At 38.6% G+C, this 23,224-nt stretch overlaps 1 protein-coding gene and 1 pseudogene across 7 annotated transcripts in view; one reads left to right on the forward strand and one right to left on the reverse strand.

Annotated features, from left to right (window-relative positions):
* The window catches only part of FARS2 (phenylalanyl-tRNA synthetase 2, mitochondrial), a 546,789-nt gene that overhangs the window by 135,969 nt on the left and 387,596 nt on the right, over positions 1 to 23,224 (forward strand). For 3 of the 7 annotated variants that reach the window (XM_046006561.1, XM_046006562.1, XM_046006563.1), the window contains one exon: positions 10,188 to 10,825. The exons of 2 other annotated variants lie outside the window; for them this stretch is intronic. In XM_046006561.1, coding sequence (XP_045862517.1) covers positions 10,211 to 10,825 — 615 coding nt within the window. In that variant the 5' untranslated portion in view covers positions 10,188 to 10,210. Of the gene's footprint in view, positions 1 to 9,012; positions 9,072 to 10,187; positions 10,826 to 23,224 lie in introns of all 7 variants that reach the window. 2 more of the 7 variants (XM_046006558.1, XM_046006560.1) reach the window with 1 other exon arrangement.
* Positions 21,463 to 21,557, reverse strand: LOC123942914 (annotated as a pseudogene).

Genomic DNA, 23,224 nt, shown 5'->3' on the forward strand with positions numbered 1-23,224 from the left:
GGCCATTTCCCCACCATTATTTTAGTGGAGTAAAATATACAAACTGTGTGTTGACTGAGCCATGATTCATATTTCTTGGTAGAAACTGTTTAAGTATTGCATCTGGAGGTTAATGAGATGTGCCTCATCTTTTTCATATGGTCATGACCATGTGTAAGTCATGTTTGCTTACCGTGGCCCTTTCTGGTAAGCTAATTGTACTTTGGAGAAATTACCAGTCCAGCAGGCTTAATGCACTGCTTAGTTTCCTTTACATACAAGACCAAGGGAGATTGAAAGGAAAGACTGTTTAAACTGTTACAAAAGTCATTCATTCTAATAACAAACATTTACTTGGTATTTTGCTAGTTCTAGTCACTTGAGCTAGATTTATGGTGGTCAAGAAAGCTTACAGCATTCTTTTTTGACCTGTTGAACAATCAGAAGAATCTATAGTCTGAATATAGTCAGAAAATATAGTCTGTGACTATATAACAAGATACCTTAAGTACCCTTTTATTTTTATTAATTTAATTTAATTTAATTTTTAAAATAAAATTACATAATGCTCAAGGTTATATGATATAATGATTTGATACACACACACATATATATGAAATGATTTCGACAGTCAAACTAATTCACAATTATCTCCTACATAGTACCATTTTTTTGTGTCTAATGAGAAGTATCTGAAATCTGCTGTCTTCATGAATTTCCACTATTCAGTATGGTATTATAAACTGTAGTTGTCATGCTGTACATTAGATCTCTAGACTTATTCATCTTACAAACTGCAATTTGTACCTTTTGGCTAACATCGTTTCATTTCCCTCTCCTCTGCATTCCTGGAAACCACGTTTCTACTCTTTCTGTTCCTGCGTACTTGGTTCTTTTAGATTCCACATGACAGATGCAGGCTGGCCCTGGGCTGAAGAGGAGAATGAACATCTACCCAGGAAGTAGGCTGCTGGGTTGTCACCTCCGACTAACTGATTGGCTGCACATCCTTGGGAATATAGCTGACCTGTGACTTGGCTTCTTTGTCTACAAAATATGACTATTGGACTTAATGATTTCTGTGGTCCTTTGTAGTTTTCAAAATGTTTGAATTTTTCTGAAGATTGAATATCTCTGTTTAGAAGCTGAAATCCACATACTATTTTAGAAGCTTAGTTTGTATACTAAAATGCAATCTTGGGAATCCGGTTTGATTGTTTTGGATATGGAATTCTCATTTTTCTTATATGAGGGTCTAGAGCTGCCCTGTCCAATATGATATCTACTAGTTGTATGTGGCCAATTTAAATAAAAATTAAGTTAAATAAAATGAAAAATGAAATCCCTCCATTGCACTGGCCACACTTCCAATACTCAGTAACTGTATGTGGCTGATGTCTACTGTATTTGACAGTATGGATACAAGATGTTCCTGTCATTGCAGGAAGTTCTGTTGGATGACATGGACCATTGTTTTTTGGTCAGAATAAGCCCTGTTTTAGTAAATAAGGATAACATTTGTATCAAAAGGACTGGAAAAAGTGATCCAGTATCTGTTTAAGGTGTGTTGGTTAGTGTCTGCTAGGACTTCTTTTCCCCCTCATTTAGTTCCGATGTCAGTTTTTCATGAAATCTTCTTGGTCCTAGGTGGAACATAGAACTAAGTACATTGATTTTGACATTTGAAGAAAATGAACTTTAGCCTCACTTCCCTAAGGATTTCACGTGTTAAAAGTGTTAAAATGTCACTATATAATTTTGCTTATAACTAATTGTTTTTAGAGAATTTCAGTTTGGGATGATAAAAATGGTCCAGGGATGGACGGTGGCGATGTTGTGCAACAGTGCGAATGTACCGGGTGCCACTGAACTCAGCACTTAAAAATGATGAACTCTATGTTATGTATATTTTAGCTGCATAAAACCCAATTTGCTCTGATTAGAAGGAAAATGAGCGTCTGGGTAGTATCAAAATAAAGTTGTGAGTCTGTTGTATTTCTACTTCAGGAGGAAGAGTAGAGGGTTTAATTCTGTCACATCTCTTCCAGGCTGGGTTTGCCCAGGAAGCAAATTCTGAGATGAAGATTAACATGCAGGATACTTTTTATGTGATGTTGCTCTTGGCATCAACACCTAAGGGGGACTGGGAAGAAGCAGGATTAGGCAGAGGGGGATCTGAGCCTCAGCACAGTCCCAATGAAGATCTCAGCCACCTGCATGAGGGCATGTCTGCCAGCGTTGTCCTGAAACGTACCCTGCACCCTGACAGATGCAGGCTGCTCATGGAAGAATGTGTGTGATTTTGGGCAAGGTTCTTTCTTTAGATGAGGCTATCTTTAAAGTATGTATGTATGTATGAATTTATTTAAGTAATCTCTCCACTCCACGTGGGGCTTGAACTCATGACCCCAAGATCACAAGTCCCATGCTCTTCCCACTGAGTCAGCCAGGTCCCCTTAGTGAGGCTATCTTTAAAAACGGATGAAACCTGAGGAGCATGTGGGTGGATGAATCCTCCATTTTTGAGGGTGGATTTGGATGGTGCAGCACACTTACTCATGCTCAGATCAACATCGAGCCAGAAGTCTGTTTTCTAATAATCCGCATTTCTGGACTATGTAAATGGAGGACCAGCAAGTAAGAGGAAAAGGGCTCTTGTGGTGTTAGGTCATTCCTACCACCACCAGTAACCAAGAACAGAAAGAGCAGGCTCCACTCAGATTTTTCATTTCTTTTCTGATTTGGGTTAATTATTTGTAATTGTTTATTTTTTTCTTACAATGTTGATATAACAGCTATAAGTAAATGTCCTTTAGCATGACATAGTAATCCTTTATGTCCTCTGATCTTTAATTAGTCAAAGTAGCTTTAAATACTGTATGTTTTCATAACCTGGGATGACCAAAGAAGGAAGGAAAATACGATGGAGTGAATTAGCCCATACTATATTGGGAGAAACCACCCCCTCATCTTCAGAGGTACCATCATCAACAAACAACAGCACTGAGCACTTTTTATAGGGCTCTGAGGCACTCACTCTAAAGCCAGCAGAGTGATTTTGCCTCCTTCTGACTTTTATGGGGAAATGTATCAAAAGAAAGTCAGCACGGACTTACCTGAATAGCCTTTTAAAAAGAGTCTTGGCCTATTGCAGACATCTCAAAATGTCCTTGTAAGTAATAAAGAAAAAAAGTTCATTGCATTTTTTAATAGTGTTGACTTTCTCTAGCATGTTATTTTTAAGTCATGATAGAATGAGAGGTACATAGAGTTCTTTATATATTTAATGCATGACATTTTTATATTCATATTGTAGAACTAAAACTTTGCACCACTGACTAAAGAAACTCTTATTTATACCTTTGTTTTTGTGCCCTATATGCCTCCATCTTATTTCTCTTTTTCAGTGGCTTAGAGTAGAGTGGAAAAATCATGGGATTTTAAAGTTAGAGACAAGGATTCGAGGCCCTATTTGTTACTTTTATCCATGGGAATTGAGTTATGTCATTTGTGAACCAATATTTCTTTCTCTGTGAATTGTGACTAATAATTATGTGTACTCCAGGAAGTGTTACTGAAATCGGTACTAAGATGCATGTGAAATTATTTTTATAAAATGTAAAGCACTTGTTAAGTATTTTTTCCAAAATATTGACTTCTTTTTTTTTTTTTTAAAGATTTTATTTATTTATTTGTGAGAGAGTAAGAGAGAGAGAGCACACAAGCAGGCAGAGAGGCAGGCTGAGGCAGAGAGAGAAGCAGACTCCCTTCTGAGCAAGGAGCCCGATGCGGGACTTGATCCCAGGACCCTGGGATCATGACCTGCGCTGACGGCAACGGCTTAACCCACTGAGCCATCCAGGCGACCCTAATATTGACTTCTTGATAAGGAGCTGTACTATTTTTCATATATGTGATTCTGACTTTAACATGATTGGCTGATCAAAAGGTAGGCCTAACATTCAGTAAAGGCTCCGGGGGCCCAAGAGATTGGAGTGAAGTAGGTTAAAATTTGAGGGTGTGTCAGGAAATAGATTTTCTGGTATTAAGTAGTATTCAGATCAGTATATTTATCTCTACCAGTCACCAGACCCTTGGTTGGTGACTTTCTTGGATTCATACAGAATGTTTATTAATTTTTACTTATTTATTTTTTGAAATCGATAAACTGTGAGTCTATCTAGAAAAGTCTTCTTGTGACAGCCTTCTGCTCTGCTATTAGGTAGTTCCTGGATAACAGGTCACCAATTAATATACTTCTTTTTGGCTGACTTCTGACTTTCCAGTAACCATGTAAATCACTATCCTTGTTCTTTTAGTGTTTCCCTACACATTCTGAACTTAATACTTTCTCCAAATCAGTTTCTTTTTTCCTTTTCAAATTTTTCATGTGTATTTGTGGTTGGAGAGGGAAACATTTTCAAATTTCTCAAAATTCTCCAAATTTTTATTTTTATAAATAACTCTTAAATGAATTCCTCTAATTTCATGCATAGTGTCCTCCCCTGACCCTACTATCTAATATTCATAACTTTCATTCTATACTATAGCATTCCTCTTTGAAAAAAAAATCACATTTATTTGGTGAATGTTGAGATCATACACAGTATTTTTCTTTATACAGCTAAAGCTTTCCTTGGGAGATCAGGACCATCTATTACAAGTTCCCTCAGCTTCCCTTCCTTTAATTTCAGAAGTTTTAAATATTTGTGTTTATTCTCTCTATTGGTTATTCTCTCTCTTTTAAATATTTTTGTTTATTCTTTCTCTTTCATTTTTTACATCTTCACTCATTTAATAACCCATTGTAATCTGATTTATGTCCTCACTCATCCATTGAAATTGCTCTGTTGATGGTCATCTTGTCAAATAGTTCTTTACTTTGCCCCCTACCTAACCTCTTTGTTATGTTTTATCCTGTTGGCCAATTTTTTCTCCCATTCTTTACTGTTTTTCCTCTTTCACTTCTTCCCTCTTTTTTTTATCCAATATTATATGAAGTGCTAGACTCGGGGTATATGAAGATTTACGTAAGAGAAAGAGAGAAGGGAGTGTATGTTCTACTTTCACGAACCACACAGTCTACGGGCACTTGGGTGGTTCACTTGGTTAAGTGTCTGCCTTTGGCTCGGGTTGTGATCCCAGGGTCCTGGGATCAAGTCCCACATCAGGTCCCTGGCTTGGTGGAGAGCCTGCTTCTTCCTCTCCCTCTGGTGCTCTCCCTGCTTGTGTGCTCTCTTTCTCTCTGTCAAATAAATAAATAAAATCTTACCAAAATAAAAATAAAAATAAAAAAGAACCACATAGTTTAACAACAAGACGGATAAATATTAATAATACAGTAGGCTAAGGATTGCACATACAGTGGCATTTAGGTTCAGAAAAGACCTTGGTTTCCATCTAGAAACTCTGTGCCCCTACCTTTGTAATATTGTACTCTTAGGTTCTCTTCTGGTTTGCTCTTTATATACCCTTTGCTTAAATGGGATAACTTCTAAGGTTTTGGTCTTTTGCCCATTTTTATTTTTGCTCTTACCTGCCCATGGATTTTCATATACCTTTATAATGTTAACTATACACATAATTTTCAAGGTCTACATTTCTAGCATTAATCTCTCACTTCATTTTCAAACCCATACCTCAGAGTGATTCCGAGAAATTATAATATGACTATCGTCAGTCATACTTAACTTTAACCTGTCCAAAGCTGCTTACCTCTTCAACTAGAAATACACATACAAAAATCATTTGAACAAACAAACAAAATCCATCTTGTGTTTCCTGTCTCAGTGAATAACTACTGTTTTCTCTGTTACCTGGTCTCTAGAATTCTCTGTGTCATTTTTAACTCTTGATTCAACTCATCTTTTATGTGTTGGGCATTGAGTTAAGTATATTATGAACAGGATCTAGTTTAATTCTTTTATCATGAGATACTGTTTTCTACATCCTTATCCATGAGAAACTTGAGAGTCAGAAAGGGCAAGCCATGTGTCCAAGAGTAATACACAGCACCTGGGTGGCTAACTTAGAGTCACACCCACGTGGGTGTCTCTGCAAAGTGTGGTCTTTTGCCCTTGGTATTGTATTGACTCCTCTCACAATTGGTCTCACAGTCTTCTGTAACAATATTAGCACGTTTAATATCCACATTTATACTTTCGTTACTTTTAGTGGCTCTATAGTTACTGCATGTATTTGTGACTAGGAAGATATTCTTAGTAGTGTGGAAGAACTTTTCAGTGAATTAAGCTAAAGCAGGGCTCAGCAAGCTTGTTCTGTACGACAAGGTAATAAGGGTTTTAGGTCTTTGCGAGCTATCCAGACTCTGTGGCAACTGTTTAGCTCCACCTTCATGGTAGAGAAGCTACCGCAGACAATATTTAAATGAATGGGCATTGCTGCATTCCAGCAAAACTTTATATACAAAAATAGGACACGGGCAAGTTTGGCTTACTGTTCTTGGTTACAAAGTATTTCATTTCCACTATCTAAACTAATGGGTTTTATTTATTAATTTATTCATTCATGTATTCATTTGTGCATTTAAAATGCATTTATGTATAATCTAAATTGCTTAGGTAAGAGAGAAGAGAGGTAATTAAAGAGGTGTAATTTGAATTTAACAGTTGGGAACTATTGATTGAGAAGTACTTGAGTTGGTCAGAGTTGTGAACTTTGTTCATGGGGAGGTGTAAGTGTGTGTGCCAGTTGCATGATCTCTTTGAGTCTTAGTTTCTTTATAATGTGTAGGAGTAATGCTTACCTCACAACGTTGTTGTTGAAAGTGTGAGATGGAAGCCCACCGTATCAATAGAGGGATAGTTGCTGTTAGTAGCGTCACTGTCCCCGGTCTCCTGTGTTTTCCATATGAACTGTTTTTTTTTTTGTTTGTTTGTTTTTTAAGTAAATATTTTGTTTGTTTATTTGAGAGAGAGAGAGAGAGAGAGCTTGAGTGGGCGGAGGGAGGCAGAGGGAGAAGCAGGCTCCCCGCTGAACAGGCCTCAATCCCAGGACCCCAGGATCAAGATCTGAGCTGAAGGCAGACACTTGACCAACTGAGTCACCCAGGTGCCCCGAACTGTTTCTTTTTCTTTTTTTTTTTTTTAAAGATTTTATTTATTTATTTGACAGAGAGAGATCGCAAGTAGGCAGAGAGGCAGGCAGAGAGAGAGGAGGAAGCAGGCTCCCCGCGGAGCAGAGAGCCCGATGCGGGGCTCGATCCCAGGACCCTGAGATCATGACCTGAGCCGAAGGCAGCGGCTTAATCCACTGAGCCACCCAGGCGCCCCCCCCGAACTGTTTCTTATAGAGAAATTTAAGAGACAGTAAGAATGGAATCTCCTTCTCAGATGGAAGTGGGAAAGAATCTTATTCTTGCTTTGTGATAAATGATAATAGAAAAAAAAATCCCAAATAATTGTTTTGGGTGGGGAGAAGTCATGGTGGGGAATAGATGCCGGGCTGAGCAGATTAAAAGTCTGTAAAGGAAGACAAAAAAATTAAACTTTCCTCAGTAAGCTGAGGGTGGGGCGAGGAGAACAAAGCAGGGGCAGGAGGATGGGGCATGTATGTGGGAACAGGACCTAGACGTGGGTTTGGGTGTGCGAAGGGCTGGGAACCGAGAAGGAAAAGGTAGTCAGCAACTCATGAGCAACTACACCAATGGCGCTGTCCCCAGAATTCTGAAATTTGCATATAGCATATGCCTTTGGAGGAAGAGATGCTTTCTTGTGTCTTGCCAAGGGTGCTGGGCTGGGTAACTAAAAATCTCATAGTGTGACTTCGCGTGAAGATGGGGAAGGTGGCACAAGCATATTTAAAATTTCTATCTATTGCATTGACAAGCCACTGAACGCTGTAGATGGGAAGACAGATTTTCGTTGAAGTTCAGCCAAAAACATGTTTTTGTTTTTTGTTTTTTAAAGATTTTATTTATTCATTTGACAGAGAGAGATCACAGGTAGGCCGAGAGGTAGCCAGAGAGAGAGGAAGGGAAGCAGGCTCCCGGCTGAGCAGAGAGCCAGATGCGGGGCTCGATCCCAGGACCCTGAGATCATGACCTGAGCCGAAGGCAGCGGCTTTAACCCACTGAGCCACCCAGGTGCCCCCAAAAACATGTTTTGAAACAACTGACAAATAGTGCCATAGATGAATAAATCCAGGGAGTTCCTGGGTATCTTCTCTCATGATGGCAGTCTCCTGCAAAGGTGCTATGCTGAAGCTTCTAATAAGCAGTCACACACATGCACGATAATGTCACTTGTAGCTAGATATTTTCAGTTACACTTTGGAATGGGGGCTGTGCTGCCTGGGTACATACTCAGTATGCTTTTGATGTCCCTCGGAAGAATGGGATTCCCTCCTAATGCAGCTTATTATCACAAAGGTAGGTGGTTTCTTAGTACGATTATAGGCCATTGAAGTAAAATAAGCACATGGTTGTATGCTTTAAAGTAGCCCAATAGATAAAAAAAAAATTCCAAAATTTTGAAGATGATTTGTGTGATTTAAGTTCATAGTAAATTTTTTTTTTTGCGAACATAGGTATAAAACAGCTAAAGATTTTCCTTACTGAGTCCCCCAAGTCAGCTTAAAACTTGTTTCTATGACCCTGGGGAATGAACATGACATTCGTGGCCCAGAATCTTCCACTGTTGTTTTGTTTTAACTCTTCCGGTACTCCAGACTTCATTCAGCTCAACCTGGGTCTTTGTCACCTGATCCGTGACATGACCAGCCCGTATCAGGTGATTGCTGAAGGGACTTTCCACTGTGATACTGATGCTCTTCTTTAATTAATTAATGTGGTGTTCTTATATTGTAGGCATTTTAAAAAAAGATTTTATTTATTTGAGAGAGAGCACAAGTGGTGAGGGGGGCGCACAGAGGGAGAGGGAGAAGCAGACCCCTGCTAAGCAGGGAGCCCTGCGTTGGGCTGATCCCCAGCTCCCGGGGTCCCAGGATTATGACCTGAGCCAAAGGCAGGTGCTTAACTGACTGAGCCACCCATGTGCCCCAAATTCTTGGCAGGTCTGTAAAATGGATCCAGTCTATGCTCTGTCTTCTGGCTGCTCTGTATCCCTTCCCAAGTAAGTGTAGCCCCGTTCCTGGTTTACTATAGGTGCATAGTAGAAACTTGTTCTTTTACAGAGCAAAAATAGAATGGTGGGATGTTGCATTGATATTTAGTTGAAATGACACAACCAGATGTGAGGATAGAAAAGATTCGCATTATAAAAATAACGTCAGCTGTCCATTGGTATAGTCTATCACTTTGTGTAATATTTCCTTAAGTTGTTCATTTTAAAAATTTACTTATTTTTAATTTTTTTATTTTAAGATTTTTATTTATTAGAGGGAGTGAATGAACACAATTGCAGGACGGGCAGAAGGAGTGGGAGAAGCAGGCTCCCCACTGAGTAGGGAGCCCAGTGCAGGACTTGATCCCAGGACCCCAGGATCATAAGCTGAGCAGAAGGCAGATGCTTTACCTATTGAGCCACCCAGATACTTGGGTTTTTCATTTTTATTTTTTCATTTTTATTTTTATAAATAATAAAAATCACCAGCTCCCAGAGTGGTGTATTTTATTTGAAACATCAGAAAAAGCAAATGTAGTAACAGTTTTATAACATAATGTAATAACATTCTCCAATACAGTGGAATAATGTAGAAGTCATGTCTCCAAAGGTAAACAGAACTTTGTAGTCAAGGAGGATGGCAGGCAGAAACGTGCAGGATGGATGTTTCAAATATCCCCTCTTCTATTGTATATACTCATGTGCTTCCATTAACTAATGAGACATTGCTAGGGTCAACCAAACCGTGTCCTTTAGACGATCCTTCTAAACTTTTTGATTCAAGAATATAGTCCAAATAAAAGAAAACTGTCACATTTAAAGTTTTATTTAACCTGAGGGATTCAGAACATGACATGACGTGATAAAGGAAGTTTTCTTCAAACCCACGGAAGGACAGCTAGAGAATAGGGATCTAAAAGTGAGGTTCAAGGTTCTTTTGCTTTAGAGCAGTATCTATTAAGCCTCTGTCAGCAGATTTCCTTAATGGGATCTTCCGTCTGTGTGGAGGAGGCAGTGGGGGAAAGATGTCAGTAGGACAATGGGAGGTGGTAGGAGACACAAAGGACAAGTTTAATTTCTACAGAGTGAAGTTTGACTTGTGCTTTGCATGTGTGCTCTTTCCAGAATCTGTGAAAGAAGTTTCTACAATGGTTTGCTCAGCTCTCAGGAGAGTTGCCCAGGTGCATGCTTACCTGGTGAGGAAGTCCAGTAGTGTCTCCAAAGGCCATCATTGTCAGGCCTTGGGCTCGAGACCTGCTGCTTCGGAGTCTGCTGCCCGAGGAGCTCCGGGTGGCCTGGTGGAGCTGCTGGGCAAATCTTATCCTCAGGATGACTATAGCAACCTCTCCCGGAAGGTCCTCTCCAAGGTCGGCAGGAATCTGCACCACCAGCAGCATCACCCGCTCTGGCTGATCAAGGAAAGAGTGAAGGAGCACTTCTACAAGCAGTATGTGGGCCGCCGCTTCGGGACTCCGCTGTTCTCGGTCTATGATGACCTTTCTCCAGTGGTCACCTCCTGGCAGAACTTTGACAGCCTGCTCATCCCAGCTGACCACCCCAGCAGGAAGAAGGGAGACAACTATTACCTGAACAGGACTCACATGCTGCGAGCCCACACGTCTGCACACCAGTGGGACCTGCTGCACGCCGGACTGGATGCCTTCCTGGTGGTGGGCGATGTCTACCGGCGCGACCAGATTGACTCCCAGCACTACCCAGTGTTCCACCAGCTGGAGGGCGTCCGACTCTTCTCTAAGCATGAGGTGAGCTTTGAGACAGTTCTTACCATTGATAGCATGGACATTCTTGTTGAGGTCACTGAAGCTTATCTCAGTGAAACCAGTTGTCCTTGACCTCATTTTGCCTTTATGAATTATGCATCCTTGATGGTTTCCTTTGTCCGAAGCCTCAATATTTTTTGATCAATTTGTTGTGATAGTACCTGCAGGAATGAGTGGGCTTTGGTTTTCCCTCGTCTGAGCTTAGTCTTTCAATAATGACCTGCTTTTCTCTGGGTTTCTTCATATGAATGAATAGTCAGTGGTTCAAATTTATCCTCAGTCCAGGATGGTTAAGATACAATGCTGAAACCTATGGTCAAGTTACTCTAATTCGTAGTAGTAAAAGTTAATTAGGTATTCATACTATTAGACATTAATGAATTTCTTGTACAGTAGGGGGAACTGACAATTTATTGGCTCAGATTGGAAACTGTTCTGTTCCCAAGCTCTTCACTTATCCTCCCCTCCTTTACATTTGTAGGTGTTTTACATTTTTTTCTTTGTGAGGTACCTAAGTTGTTGCTATTCCTGAAATATATGTTTGGATGCTTAGAGGTTTTTGATCAGGAAATCTGATATTCTGGTTATTCTCAAAAGCACCCAACACCTTACGTGTTTGTTAGCTGATATCCTAATATACTGATTTCCTAATTTCTTTTGGCAAATTACGAAAATCCCTAAAAGCTTGAGTCTGTTTCCTAAAAACCTGCAATACCACTTGCCTTTCATTCATACATTTTTAAATCTCTGTTTTTACGTAAGAAACAAATGGAATAAAAGGAGGCCCAGGAAATATTTCACTTTACCCTTTCTGCACTTCTTCCCCACATGTTCATCAAAGCAGGAGGAACAGTTCCCTCCCGTGAACAGATGCTAAATGGGTTGTGGGACATGGAAAGGAATAGTATGTGATCCCTAGGCTAAGAAGGAGCCATTGTAGTAAGTGAGTCACGTTGTAGGAGACAACTGTTTGCCTCAGGATGTGTTGTTTTCCTGTGGGTCTGTGATACTCCAGCAGTAGGTGAGCTTCACACAAAAAGGCCACCCATGCTGGATTGCAGAGCTGCTTAAATGAGCGTTCTTACTACTTGGAATAGCTGACTATATTCTAAGTTAGGATTAATACTATTAATCAGGGTATGGGTTTATTAGGAAACAAAAAAGAAACAAATATAGTCAGGTCGCAGCCTAGGAAATGTGACCAAGGAATAGAGTGTGGCCTACAGTTAATGTGCTGGAGGGGATGTATGCTAGTGAGACAGTGTCCAGGTCATGGTAGCTGGCCGGTGCTCAGCCTAGCTTCCCTCATTAAAAAATGAGAAAAGAAAGTACTCACTGATTTGTAAGCCTGAATGCCATGAAAGTGGCAGTGAGAGCTTTGACACTTACACTAGCATTTTAATGGAGGAAAACACCAGGCTACCTTAGAAGGTGGAAAATAGGAAGAGGGGTAGGAAACTGTCTTTATCTTGTTTCATATTTATTTGGGATCCAGTCCAACTTAGTCATTAGTGGACATGGCTAATCTAGACTGATAATGTTACTGTATATTCTGCCTTATTGTTAAAAAAGTTAAACACGGGGCACCTGGGTAGCTCAGTGGGTTAAGCCTCTGCCTTCAGCTCGGGTCATGATCTCAGGGTCCTGGGATCAAGCCCCACATCGAGCTCTCTGCTCAGCAGGGAGCCTTCTTCCCCCTCTCTCTCTATCTGCCTCTCTGCCTACTTGTGATCTCTCTCTGTCAAATAAATAAAATCTTAAAAAAAAATTAAACACAAACACACACACACACACACATATAACTAGTAATACAGTTTGATGGGGAATTCCATGTTCATTGTTTCTCATTTGTTCCTCTTAGTAAAACCCTTATGAGATCAGTTGTTTCCACTTTAACCATGAGGAATCTGAATTCCCCAAAGGTTGTCCAAGGTTATCCACCCAGTTCATTGCCCATTCTGCTGCCTTCTGTTGCTTTTTAGGGAGCTGTTTTATAAGTGGGACCCGCTTATGACCCAAGTGGTTTGTTAGTTTTAAGAATGGTGTTGGGGCTTGGGATGCTTGTGTGGCTCAGTCGTTAAGTGTTTGCCTTCGGCTTAGGTAATGATACCAGGGTCCTGGGATCGAGTCCCACACAGGCTCCCAGCTTGGTGGGAAGTCTCCTTTTCCCTCTGCCTGCTGCTCCCCCTGCTTGTGCTCGCTCGCTCTTTCTCTCTCTCTGACAAATAAATAGGTAAAATCTTGAAAAAAAAAAAAAAAAAGAATGATGTTGGGGAGAGAGAGGTTTTTGTTTTTGATGTTTTTTTTCTTTGTTCGTTTTAGCGTGGTCTCAACTAAAGTGTTGGGATTAAGTCTGACCTAATCTTAACCATCAAAAAATTTTTTTTCCTTTCAGTTTATTCCCCTAGAACATGATTTTTCAGTGATTTTAATCATGTTACCTATGTAATTTAAAGATTATATTGTACACCATACACAAAGATAAACTCGAAATGGATAAAAGACCTCAACGTGAGGCAGGAATCCATCAGAATCCTAGAGGAGAACATAGGCAGTAACCTCTTCGATATCGGCCACAGCAACTTCTTTCAAGATGTGTCTCCAAAGGCAAAGGAAACAAAAGAGAAAATGAATTTTGGGGGCTTCATCAAAATCAAAAGCTTCTGCACAGCAAAGGAAACAGTCAACAAAACAAAGAGGCAACCCCCGGAATGGGAGAAGATATTTGCAAATGACAGTACAGACAAAAGGCTGATATCAAGGATCTATAAAGAACTCCTCAAACTCAACACACACAAAACAGATAATCATGTCAAAAAATGGGCAGAAGGGATGCCTGGGCGGCTCAGTTGGTTAAGCGGATGCCTTTGGCTCAGGTCATGATCCCAGCGTCCTGGGATCGAGTCCCACATCGGGCTCCGTGCTTGGTGGGGAGCCTGCTTCTCTCTCTGTCTCTGCCTGCCACTCTGCCTGTGCTCGCTCTCGCTCTCTCTTTCTGACAAATAAATAAATAAAATCTTTAAAAAAAAAATGGGCAGAAGACACGAACAGACACTTCTCCAATGAAGACACACAAATGCTTAACAGACACATGAAAAAATGTTCATCATCACTAGCCATCAGGGAGATTAAAATCAAAACCACATTGAGATACCACGTTATACCAGTTAGAATGGCCAAAATTAACAAGACAGTAAATAACGTGTGTTAGAGAGGATGTGGAGAAAGGGGAACCCTCTTACACTGTTGGTGGGAATGCAAGTTGGTGCAGCCACTTTGGAGAACAGTGTGGAGATTCCTTAAGAAATTAAAAATAGAGCTTCCCTATGACCCTGCAATTGCACTACTGGGTATTTACCCCAAAGATACAGATGTAGTGAAAAGAAGGGCCATCTGTACCCCAATGTTTATAGCAGCAATGGCCACAGTAGCCAATAACTGTGGAAAGAACCAAGATGCCCTTCAGCGGACGAATGGATAAGGAAGATGTAGTCCATATACACGATGGAGTATTATGCCTCCATCAGAAAGGATGAATACCCAACTTTTGCATCAACATGGATGGGACTGGAAGAGATTACACTGAGTGAAATAAGTCATACAGAGAGAGTCAGTTATCATATGGTTTCACTTATTTGTGGAGCATAATAAATAACATGGAGGACATGGGGAGATGGAGAGGAGAAGGGAGTTGGGGGAAACTGGAGGGAGAGAGGAACCATGAGAGACTGTGCACTCTGAAAAACAATCTAAGGGTTTTAAAGGGGCGGTTGGTAGGAGGTTGGGTGAGCCTGGTGATAGGTATTATTGAGGGCACGTATTGCATGGAACACTGGGTGTGGTATAGATAAGCAATGAATTCTGTTACACTGAAAAGAAATTAAAAAAAAATAAAATATAAAAAATTATATTGTTATCTTTTAAAGTTCTTCTGTTACTAAATAATCTCTGTAAGTTTTGTTTCAATCCCTATAAGGTATATTTCAACAAGAAGAAAAGTAAATACAGAGGTCTGGGTAAAAGAAACAGGGTTAAACCTAGAAATGGATGAACTGTGACAATATGTATTTTACCTGTTGTTTGATATAGGTTAAGTATATCAGTACTCACAAATCTAAATAGGCTAAACCTACCAATTATAGACATACATGACCAGAGTGGGCATTTTTCAGTGAGAGAGCCCTAAACAAAATCATACCAGAGGCTGAAAATAAAGGGCAGGAAAAGGTTGGGTTAAGCAAATACCAGAAGAAAGCTGGCACAGCAATATTAATATTAGACAAAATAGACAAAATAGAATTCGTGGCAAAAATTGATAAATATGAATAAAGAGGGATAATATATTAATTACAATGCTTTATGAATCATTTTAATTTTAAATGTGCCCAACATTATAGCCATAATACATAAACCAAAACTGGAAAAATAAAAGTTAAATTTGACAAATTCATAATCATAGTAGATTTTAAATGACTTCAATCAAAAACCAGTGGCTTAAGAAAACAAAGTGAGTAAAATGAGTAAAGATATAGACAACCTGAAAACATGATTAATAGGCTTGACATATGTTTATTTTTAAAGTTCTGTAACTAAAATAAAACAAAATTCTGTAGCTATACAGATCCACACAGAAATTCTCACAGTTGGGGGTATGTAGTCACGTAGGATACTTAAAATAAGTTGTCTATGTACTGGTTGACAGCTAAAGTCTAAACAAATGTCAAAGAATCAAAAACATAAATAGAACTGTGCTTGACTAGGATGTAGTTATGTAGAAATGTCTTTGGATATTTAAAAACTCACAGTTATAGATTCCTGGGATAAAGAGAAATATTACAGTAAATTGCAAATTACTTATTAATCAGCAATGAAAATATTCTCTTGAAACTGCTCAGATATGCAGGAAAATAATCACTTTATTTTGTAGAAACTTGGTAGACCCCACTTAAATTGTGTGATCACAGTTAACATTAATAAAGCAAGATGTGTGGGATGTAGATAAAGACGTACTTGTAATACATTTAGTTTAAATATATTTAGGAAAAATTTAAACCCCTGAAAAATCAATGAATTAAGTGTCATTTTAAGATGCTAAAGCAAACAACATTCTACTAAAAAAGTAGAAGGGAGGTGGGTTGTATATTTTTTAATAGTCCCAAATCCTACAAAACAGATACAGCAACTGGAATAGCAAAGCCCATCTCCAAGACAAGTGGGTGACCCTAGGATCTTCACAAATGGCGGGAACTCACAGCTGCCAGCCAGAAGATCTGCATTGTGTCAGAAACTGAGGCCACAGAGGGAACCAGTGAGAGCTGAGGGGAAGACAACTTCTTCTGAGTTTCTCAGGGAACAAACTTTGGAGAACCAAATTTACTCGCGGGGCTTTGACATTTAGTGTTAGTATTAACATTGTTCACCAATGACCACCAACATCACAAAAAGAGGGGCCAGGGCCAGATTTTCAGGTCTCCTGATAGAAGAATACAATGGCAACTCCAAAGTCTTGCCAAAATACTTGAACCTGAATCTGATCAAATCTCTAGATCCAGCTCCAAATTTATAGGAAGTACAGAGGACAGAGAAACATGTTAAACTACGCCATGGAGAATTAATAAGCAAAATCCAACCTGTGGGAAATGCGACAGCATTGCTTCTCAAGATGTGATGTGCATAATGAAATAAGCAGAAAAATCAAAAATAAGACCATAGAAATGTTTAAGGAGCAGTGTTTAGAAATGTTCAAGCCATCATGTTCAAGCATGCCATCAGTGGACTTCCTTCATGGAGTAGCATGTAATCTGGTCCCAGTGTTCTTCCCCGCTCCTGGCAAGTTGCATGTGCTCGGTCTGTGTGGTAGTCATGCACACAAGGGCCCTGTCTCAGTCTGAGACTGACTGGAAATCTTCAACTGTCCCTTCAGCATAGACAGCTTGAGAAGCACTGTTGAGAAGAACAGGACAGATGATTCAGTTTCGTCAAATGAACTGCAAGAAAAATAAAAGGGAAATATACCTGTAGAGTAAAAGAAGGATCAAGCAATCACAATGCTTAGATCCTATCAAGAGAAACCATCTTTAAGGAAAAAATCATTTGAGGCCATTGGAATTTGAATGCTCACTGAATATCTGAATTCAAGGAGTTCTTTATTTTTATTTATTTATTTTTAAGGTATGCTTGTGGCATTATATTTTTAGAAAGTCATTTTTCTTTACATTTACATATTGGAATACCAGTGAGTGAAATGATCAGATATCTGGTTTAATTCAGAATAATATGGGGCTAGGCATGTGGGGATGAATGGAAGAGGATTGGTCATGAATTGTTAATTATTGAAGCTGTGCTGGATACATGAGGGATCTTTATCCTTTCTACTTTCATGTGTGTTTGAAATTTTTCTGATAAAAGATTAAGGAAAAAGACTGAACGAAGAATACTGGGGTTAGTCAGTCAATCAGAAAAACATTTGTTGAACACAAACTGGGGCTCAGGTCTGTAAGATGGTATTAGACAATCATGAGATGCTCCGTGGTTTCATGTGGAAGACAGCTGTTAAGATTAAAAAACAAACAGGAGGCAGAAGATATTAATCAGACAAGATTACAGTGAATAAACAATGAATTTTGGAACACGGAAAAAAATAAAATTAGATTGAAAAATATGGAAAAAAAAGATTACATTGCATACAATAGAAGACTGAAATCAATTAAACCTGGGATTAATAGCCTCGCTTCTATCATTCTGAGGTGATTTTACATGTTTGTACCAAGTCTGAAAGACTTGTATGGTCTGTTTCAGAGAATAGAGAGACCTATCAAGCTCATTTTATGAGGTTAGACATGTTAATATACAAACTAGATGAAAAAGAAAATTTTAGAAGTTTCATTTTTATGAACATAGATGATTCTGTATTTTAATGAACAGATATAGAATTATTACATGAAATATTCGCAAATTTAATTCACTGGTGTATTGTGTCCTACCACATTATTATTATACATTTATTCCATTATATTATATTTAACTGATGTAAGGAGAAGAAGCGTGTGATCACCTCAGTAGATGTAGAAAAATAATTTGACAGCATTTAATGTTTTATGACATAAAAAAAGCATTTGATGACATTAGTGACTCGATAAAAACTTTTAGCAGACTAGGAATAGAAGGGAACTTTCTTTTTCTTTTCTTTTTCTTTTTTCTTTTTTAAAAGATTTTATCTATGTGAAAGAGAGAGCACAAGCCAGGGGGAGAGACAAAGGGAGAGGGAGAAGTAGACTCCATTGAATCGTGAGATTTGATCCCAGGACCCTGGGATGGTAACCTGAGCAGAAGGCAGATGCTTACCTGACTGAGCCACACTGGCACCCCTAGAAGGGAACTTTCTTAAATAATATTTGTCAAGCAGTCACAGCAAAGATCATAACTGGTGAGTCATTATAAACATTTCTATCAAAATAAGCAACAATTCAGGATCACTTGCCATCACTGCTTCTATTCATCATTGTGTGGGAAGTTCTACTTTATGTAGTAAGCCAGAAAGAGAAGTGGAAGGTATAAGCATTGGAAAACATGAGATTAAAGTTGCTTAATTTAATTTTATTAAAAATAAATGAATTAATAAATATTAAATTATTAAAATAAATTTTATTATTTATTTATTTTTAAGATTTTACTTGTTTGAGAGAGAGAAGAGAGAGAGAGAGCATGGGGGGGGAGGAGGGTCAGAGGGAGAAGCAGACTCCCCGCTGAGCAGGGCGCCCTACGACTCCAGGATCATGACCTCAGGCAAAAGCAGTTGCTTAACCAACTGAGCCACCCAGGCACCCAAAGTTGCTTATTTTTAGATGACATGATTGTTTATCTAGAAAATTGAATTGAATATTCAGGTCAATTATTAGTTGAATAAAGTTGATGGGTACAATATAGAAAAAATATGTTTCTAATCCACAAGTAATAACCAATTAGAAAATATAATGAAGTAAAGATTTCATTCATAGAATCAACTAAAACTTTGAAGTGCCCAGGTATAGTTGTTGCTGAAGATGCTGAAGATGTTTATGGATAAAATTATCAGATATTATTAAAAGACATAAAAGAAGAAGAGAAAAAGGATATACCATAATCATAGATTCATAGCTAGGAAAAAAATATCATGAAGATGCCAGTTCCCCACTCAGTGTATAAATTCAGTGTAAATCTAACCAAAATATCCACTGGGTATTTTCGAGAAGTTGAAGGACTAATTTTCAAATTCATAGGAAGAACAACTTTGTGAGTAGCCAGATCAAATTTTTACAAGCACCAGTATCAGGGGCATGCCTTACCAGACATCAAGAATTAAACGCTCTGTTATTAAGATGGCTTTTTACTGGCATAAAGTTAGTTAAATGAAGAACTTGGAAATAGCTCTCCTCATATTTGTAAGTGTATGATCTTATTATAAAGTGGAAATGTGTTACATAAATGGGGAGATGATGGATTCTACATGAATTTGCTCTGAAACAACTATGTGTATAGGAAAAAAGAAACTTTTCCTATCTGGATGCAAAATTCAATTCTGGATGGATTCACAATCCATTTGTGAAGAGGTCTTCAAAATTTTAAGAAGAAAATATGAGAAGTTATCATTATCACCATGGGAGTAGACTATAATATCTTAAATTCAGACTCCCTAAAAAGAAAAATTCCGAGTGAAAAAAATTGTAGAAGAGTGACTATTAAAATAAAATTTCTGCCTAACAAAAAGTCTTTCATAAATGAAGTTAAAAGACAAGCAGCAGGCAGGGTGGGAATATTTGTGTGTATACAGCTAAAAGATTAGTGTTGATCAAATTAAAAGTTTTTAGTTTGGAAAAAGGAATCCAGTAGGTAAAGTCTGACAATACCAAATGTTGGCCAATACGTGCTCTGGGGGAGGAAAACACACGCCTGAAATTTCACTCCCACAGATATATTTAGATATGTTCTTGAGTTCTCGTATTAGCAGATAGACGAGAATGTTCATAGCACTCTTAGTATTAGCCCAAACCTGGAACAACCCATATTCTACCAAGAGTAGAAAGGTAGAATGTGGTAATGTTTCTGAGGGTATGTGAGTACTATCTGTGAAAATGAGTAAATCACAACTATATGCATTGACATGAATGAATATGCAAAGTAATATTAGGCAAAGAAAGCTATAGAAGCTTATGTATGATTGCATTTATGTGGCTTTAAAAATGAGCAAAATTAATCAGTGTGTTACTTAGGGGTTCATGCATGTGTGGAAAAATTAAGGGACACAAAGGAATAATGAAAAAAATTAGTTGTTACCTGTTAGGAGCCACAAGGGGATTGTGATCAGGTAAGGGCATGAAGGGGGCTGCAAAATTTTTGGTACTGTTTTATTTTCTGAAAATGGATATGGGTCGTGAGCACACATGTATGTGCTTCTATTATTCTTTAAACACAATATACTATACACTCTTTATATGAATGATTTATTGTGGAATTAAAAAATAATAACCCATCATTAGCATTAACAGACTATCAATAGATGTGATTGGCCAATAAGCAATGACTGATCTTATCAGCAAATAAAATGCAAAGTTAAAATGTAAAGGAACCAGATATTGTTCCAAACCCATTAGATTAGTAAAAATTAATAACCCTGACAATAGCAAGAATCTAGAGGAGCCACAAATCTTACACCCTTTTACTGAGAATGTATATAGTTGCCACCATTTTGTAGAGTCATTTGGTAGTTTATTTTTTATTAATTGTATACTCTGTAATCTGGTGTTTTTTTCTTTAAGTGTAAAGAATAAAGGACAGTTGGCTCTGTTTGTACATTGAATACTTTATTGCAGCTAACATAGATCATCTATGTCAACGTGGATGAGGTTTTAATACAATGTTGAGGGAAACATGTTATGAGTGATACCAAACTGTGATATACTTTTTTTTTTTTTTTAAGAGGGAGAGAGAGATCATGCGTCCATGATCTTGGTGGGGCAGAGGGAGAGGAGAGAGAGAGAATCTTGAGCAGGCTCCCCGCTCCTGCAGACCCTGACTCAGGAATCAAGCTTACTATCCTGAGACTGTGACCTGAGCTGAAATCGAGAGTCTGACACTTAACCAACTGAGCTACCCAGGCACCCCTAAACTATTATCTTTTTAATTAATTAATTAATTGAGAGAGAAAGAATGTGAGAGAGAAAGATCACAGGCAGGGTGTGGAGTAGAAGGAGAAGCAGACTCCCTGATGAGCAGGGAGCCTAACACGGGACTTGATCCCAGGACCCGGGGATCATGATCTGAGTGGAACGCAAATGTTTAACTAATGAGCCACCCAGGTGCCCATAATATCTTTTTTTTTTTTTTAAGATTTTATTTACTTATTTTTGAGAGAGCGAGCGAGTGAGCACACAGGAGCTGGGGGTAGTGGGAGCGGGAGAAGCAAACTCCCTGCTGAGCAGGGAACCCAAGGAGGGACTTGATCGAGGGACCCCTGGACCGTGACCCGAGCCGAAGGCAGACACTCAACTGACTCAGCCACCCAGGTCCCTTTATTTTTATTTTTCGTTAATTAATTAATTTTTGAGATCTAGAAAGCACTTTAATATTCTATCCTTCTTCAAAAAAGTATAGAACGCTTCACGAATTTGCGTGTCATCCTTGCACAGGGGCAAGGGTATTGTTTCGGTTTTAGTACGTGTTCTGCTGAAGTGAGCACCCCAGGTGCCCTTTTATAGATGTTTTAGAATATGCCCAAATAACAAGCGTTCTCATTGTGTGCTTGGCTCATGCTTTGCCTCTCTCACTTGTTCTAGCTTTCTTTCCTTCTGCCTCTCCACACCCATTCCCCCCCATTGCACATACCGTGTTTTTTGGTGGTTTTGTTTAGTTTTTCAGGTTTCTTTGTTAGATAGATATGTTGGTGGGTATGAGAAAAATACATGGGAATGATAAACACCAAAATCAAGACACTGATTACCTTGCAGGTGAAGGGAAGGTGAGTGATAGCAGGCGTCATCGTTGTTTGCAAATAATGCCAAATCTTATGAGTTTCTTTGGAGGCTAGAAGGATTTTGAGACTAAAAAGTTTGAGCACCACTGCTCAATCGCTTCAAAAGTAAATTTTTACTGAACATGCAAGGCATTTATTTTGCAAAGAATAGCAAATCTCATGTGTTTGGCAGACCCACCAGAGGGAGCCCATACAAATACTGTATCTATTTAATATGATTTAAAAAATATTAATAAGTACATACCTGGGCCGTGTTCAGAGAAGCTGTATTTTCATTTTGTCCCTGGAGATGCCTTGTCCTGTTTCACCAGCTGTGCCCTGTGTGTGATTCCTGGGAATGTACTCTGTGTGCTGTGAGCACACGGAGGGGCTGTGGAGGAGGTAGGATGCCCTGCAATTTAGTCTTTATGCTGGACTGCAGACTCTTTGTTTCCTCAGTGTGTCTTCATTGTCTCCATTCCTCTTCGACGACTTCCTCCGGGTCAGTTTTATCCAGAGTCTTCCTCTTACGTACACACATATGCAAGCGGTACTTCCTCCTGAATTTAAGATTATTCACGATGAGCCTTCCTTTCTTCCTATTTCTGTCTTCAGTATTATGATTAAAAAAATTCTAATTGCTGCTTTTTCCTTTTTTTAATTTTAAGAATCCAGATATCTACCTTGTCTTTGTCTTCTTGGCTGGTAGTTCTCAAATTTGAGTATATTAACAAGTCCTGGTCCATGACTAAGTTTTTGTGGATCTTACAGGAAAATTACTGATACAAGAGGAATGTAGCAAGTTTTATAAATGCATATTTGTTTGCTTTAAAGGACTTTTCCTTATCCTGAGATGATTTCTTTGCTACTTTCTTAAATATTCTTTTATGAACTGATGGTAATGGTATTTTAAAAATGTGCCTATATTTCCAAAATAAAGCATTGCCAGCTTTATCTTAGTTCCTAGATTTTTTTGGAATTTCCACTAACCTATGAAATACGAAGTAAAGTCTCATATTTCTAAGTGAATATACGTATGTCTTGATAAATGAAGACATAGTTGTGTTATTGAGAAGTTGTAACTATTCTATAATTAATAGTGATTCATGCATATTCACAGAAACAAAAGGGAATATTTCTACAGAAGAGATGAATAAAGATATACAGAGAAGTAAGCTTTGATATAATTTGGACAACAACACATTATTGAAACACTACTTCATTCAGAGGTCCAATTCATGTCCCATCCCATCTCACCTGCCTCCTTTTTAAAAATAATCACTGGTATTCCCCATTTCTTCCCGTAGGAATGTGGTTGAGGGTTCCCTCCACGGGTTGTGCTCCTTGCCTGTAATTATTCAATCTAAGTGGAGTGGATATCCTTCATTTCACAC

The sequence above is a fragment of the Meles meles genome, chromosome 5 (assembly GCF_922984935.1).
Source record: "Meles meles chromosome 5, mMelMel3.1 paternal haplotype, whole genome shotgun sequence".
NCBI classification, from domain to species: Eukaryota; Metazoa; Chordata; class Mammalia; order Carnivora; family Mustelidae; genus Meles; species Meles meles.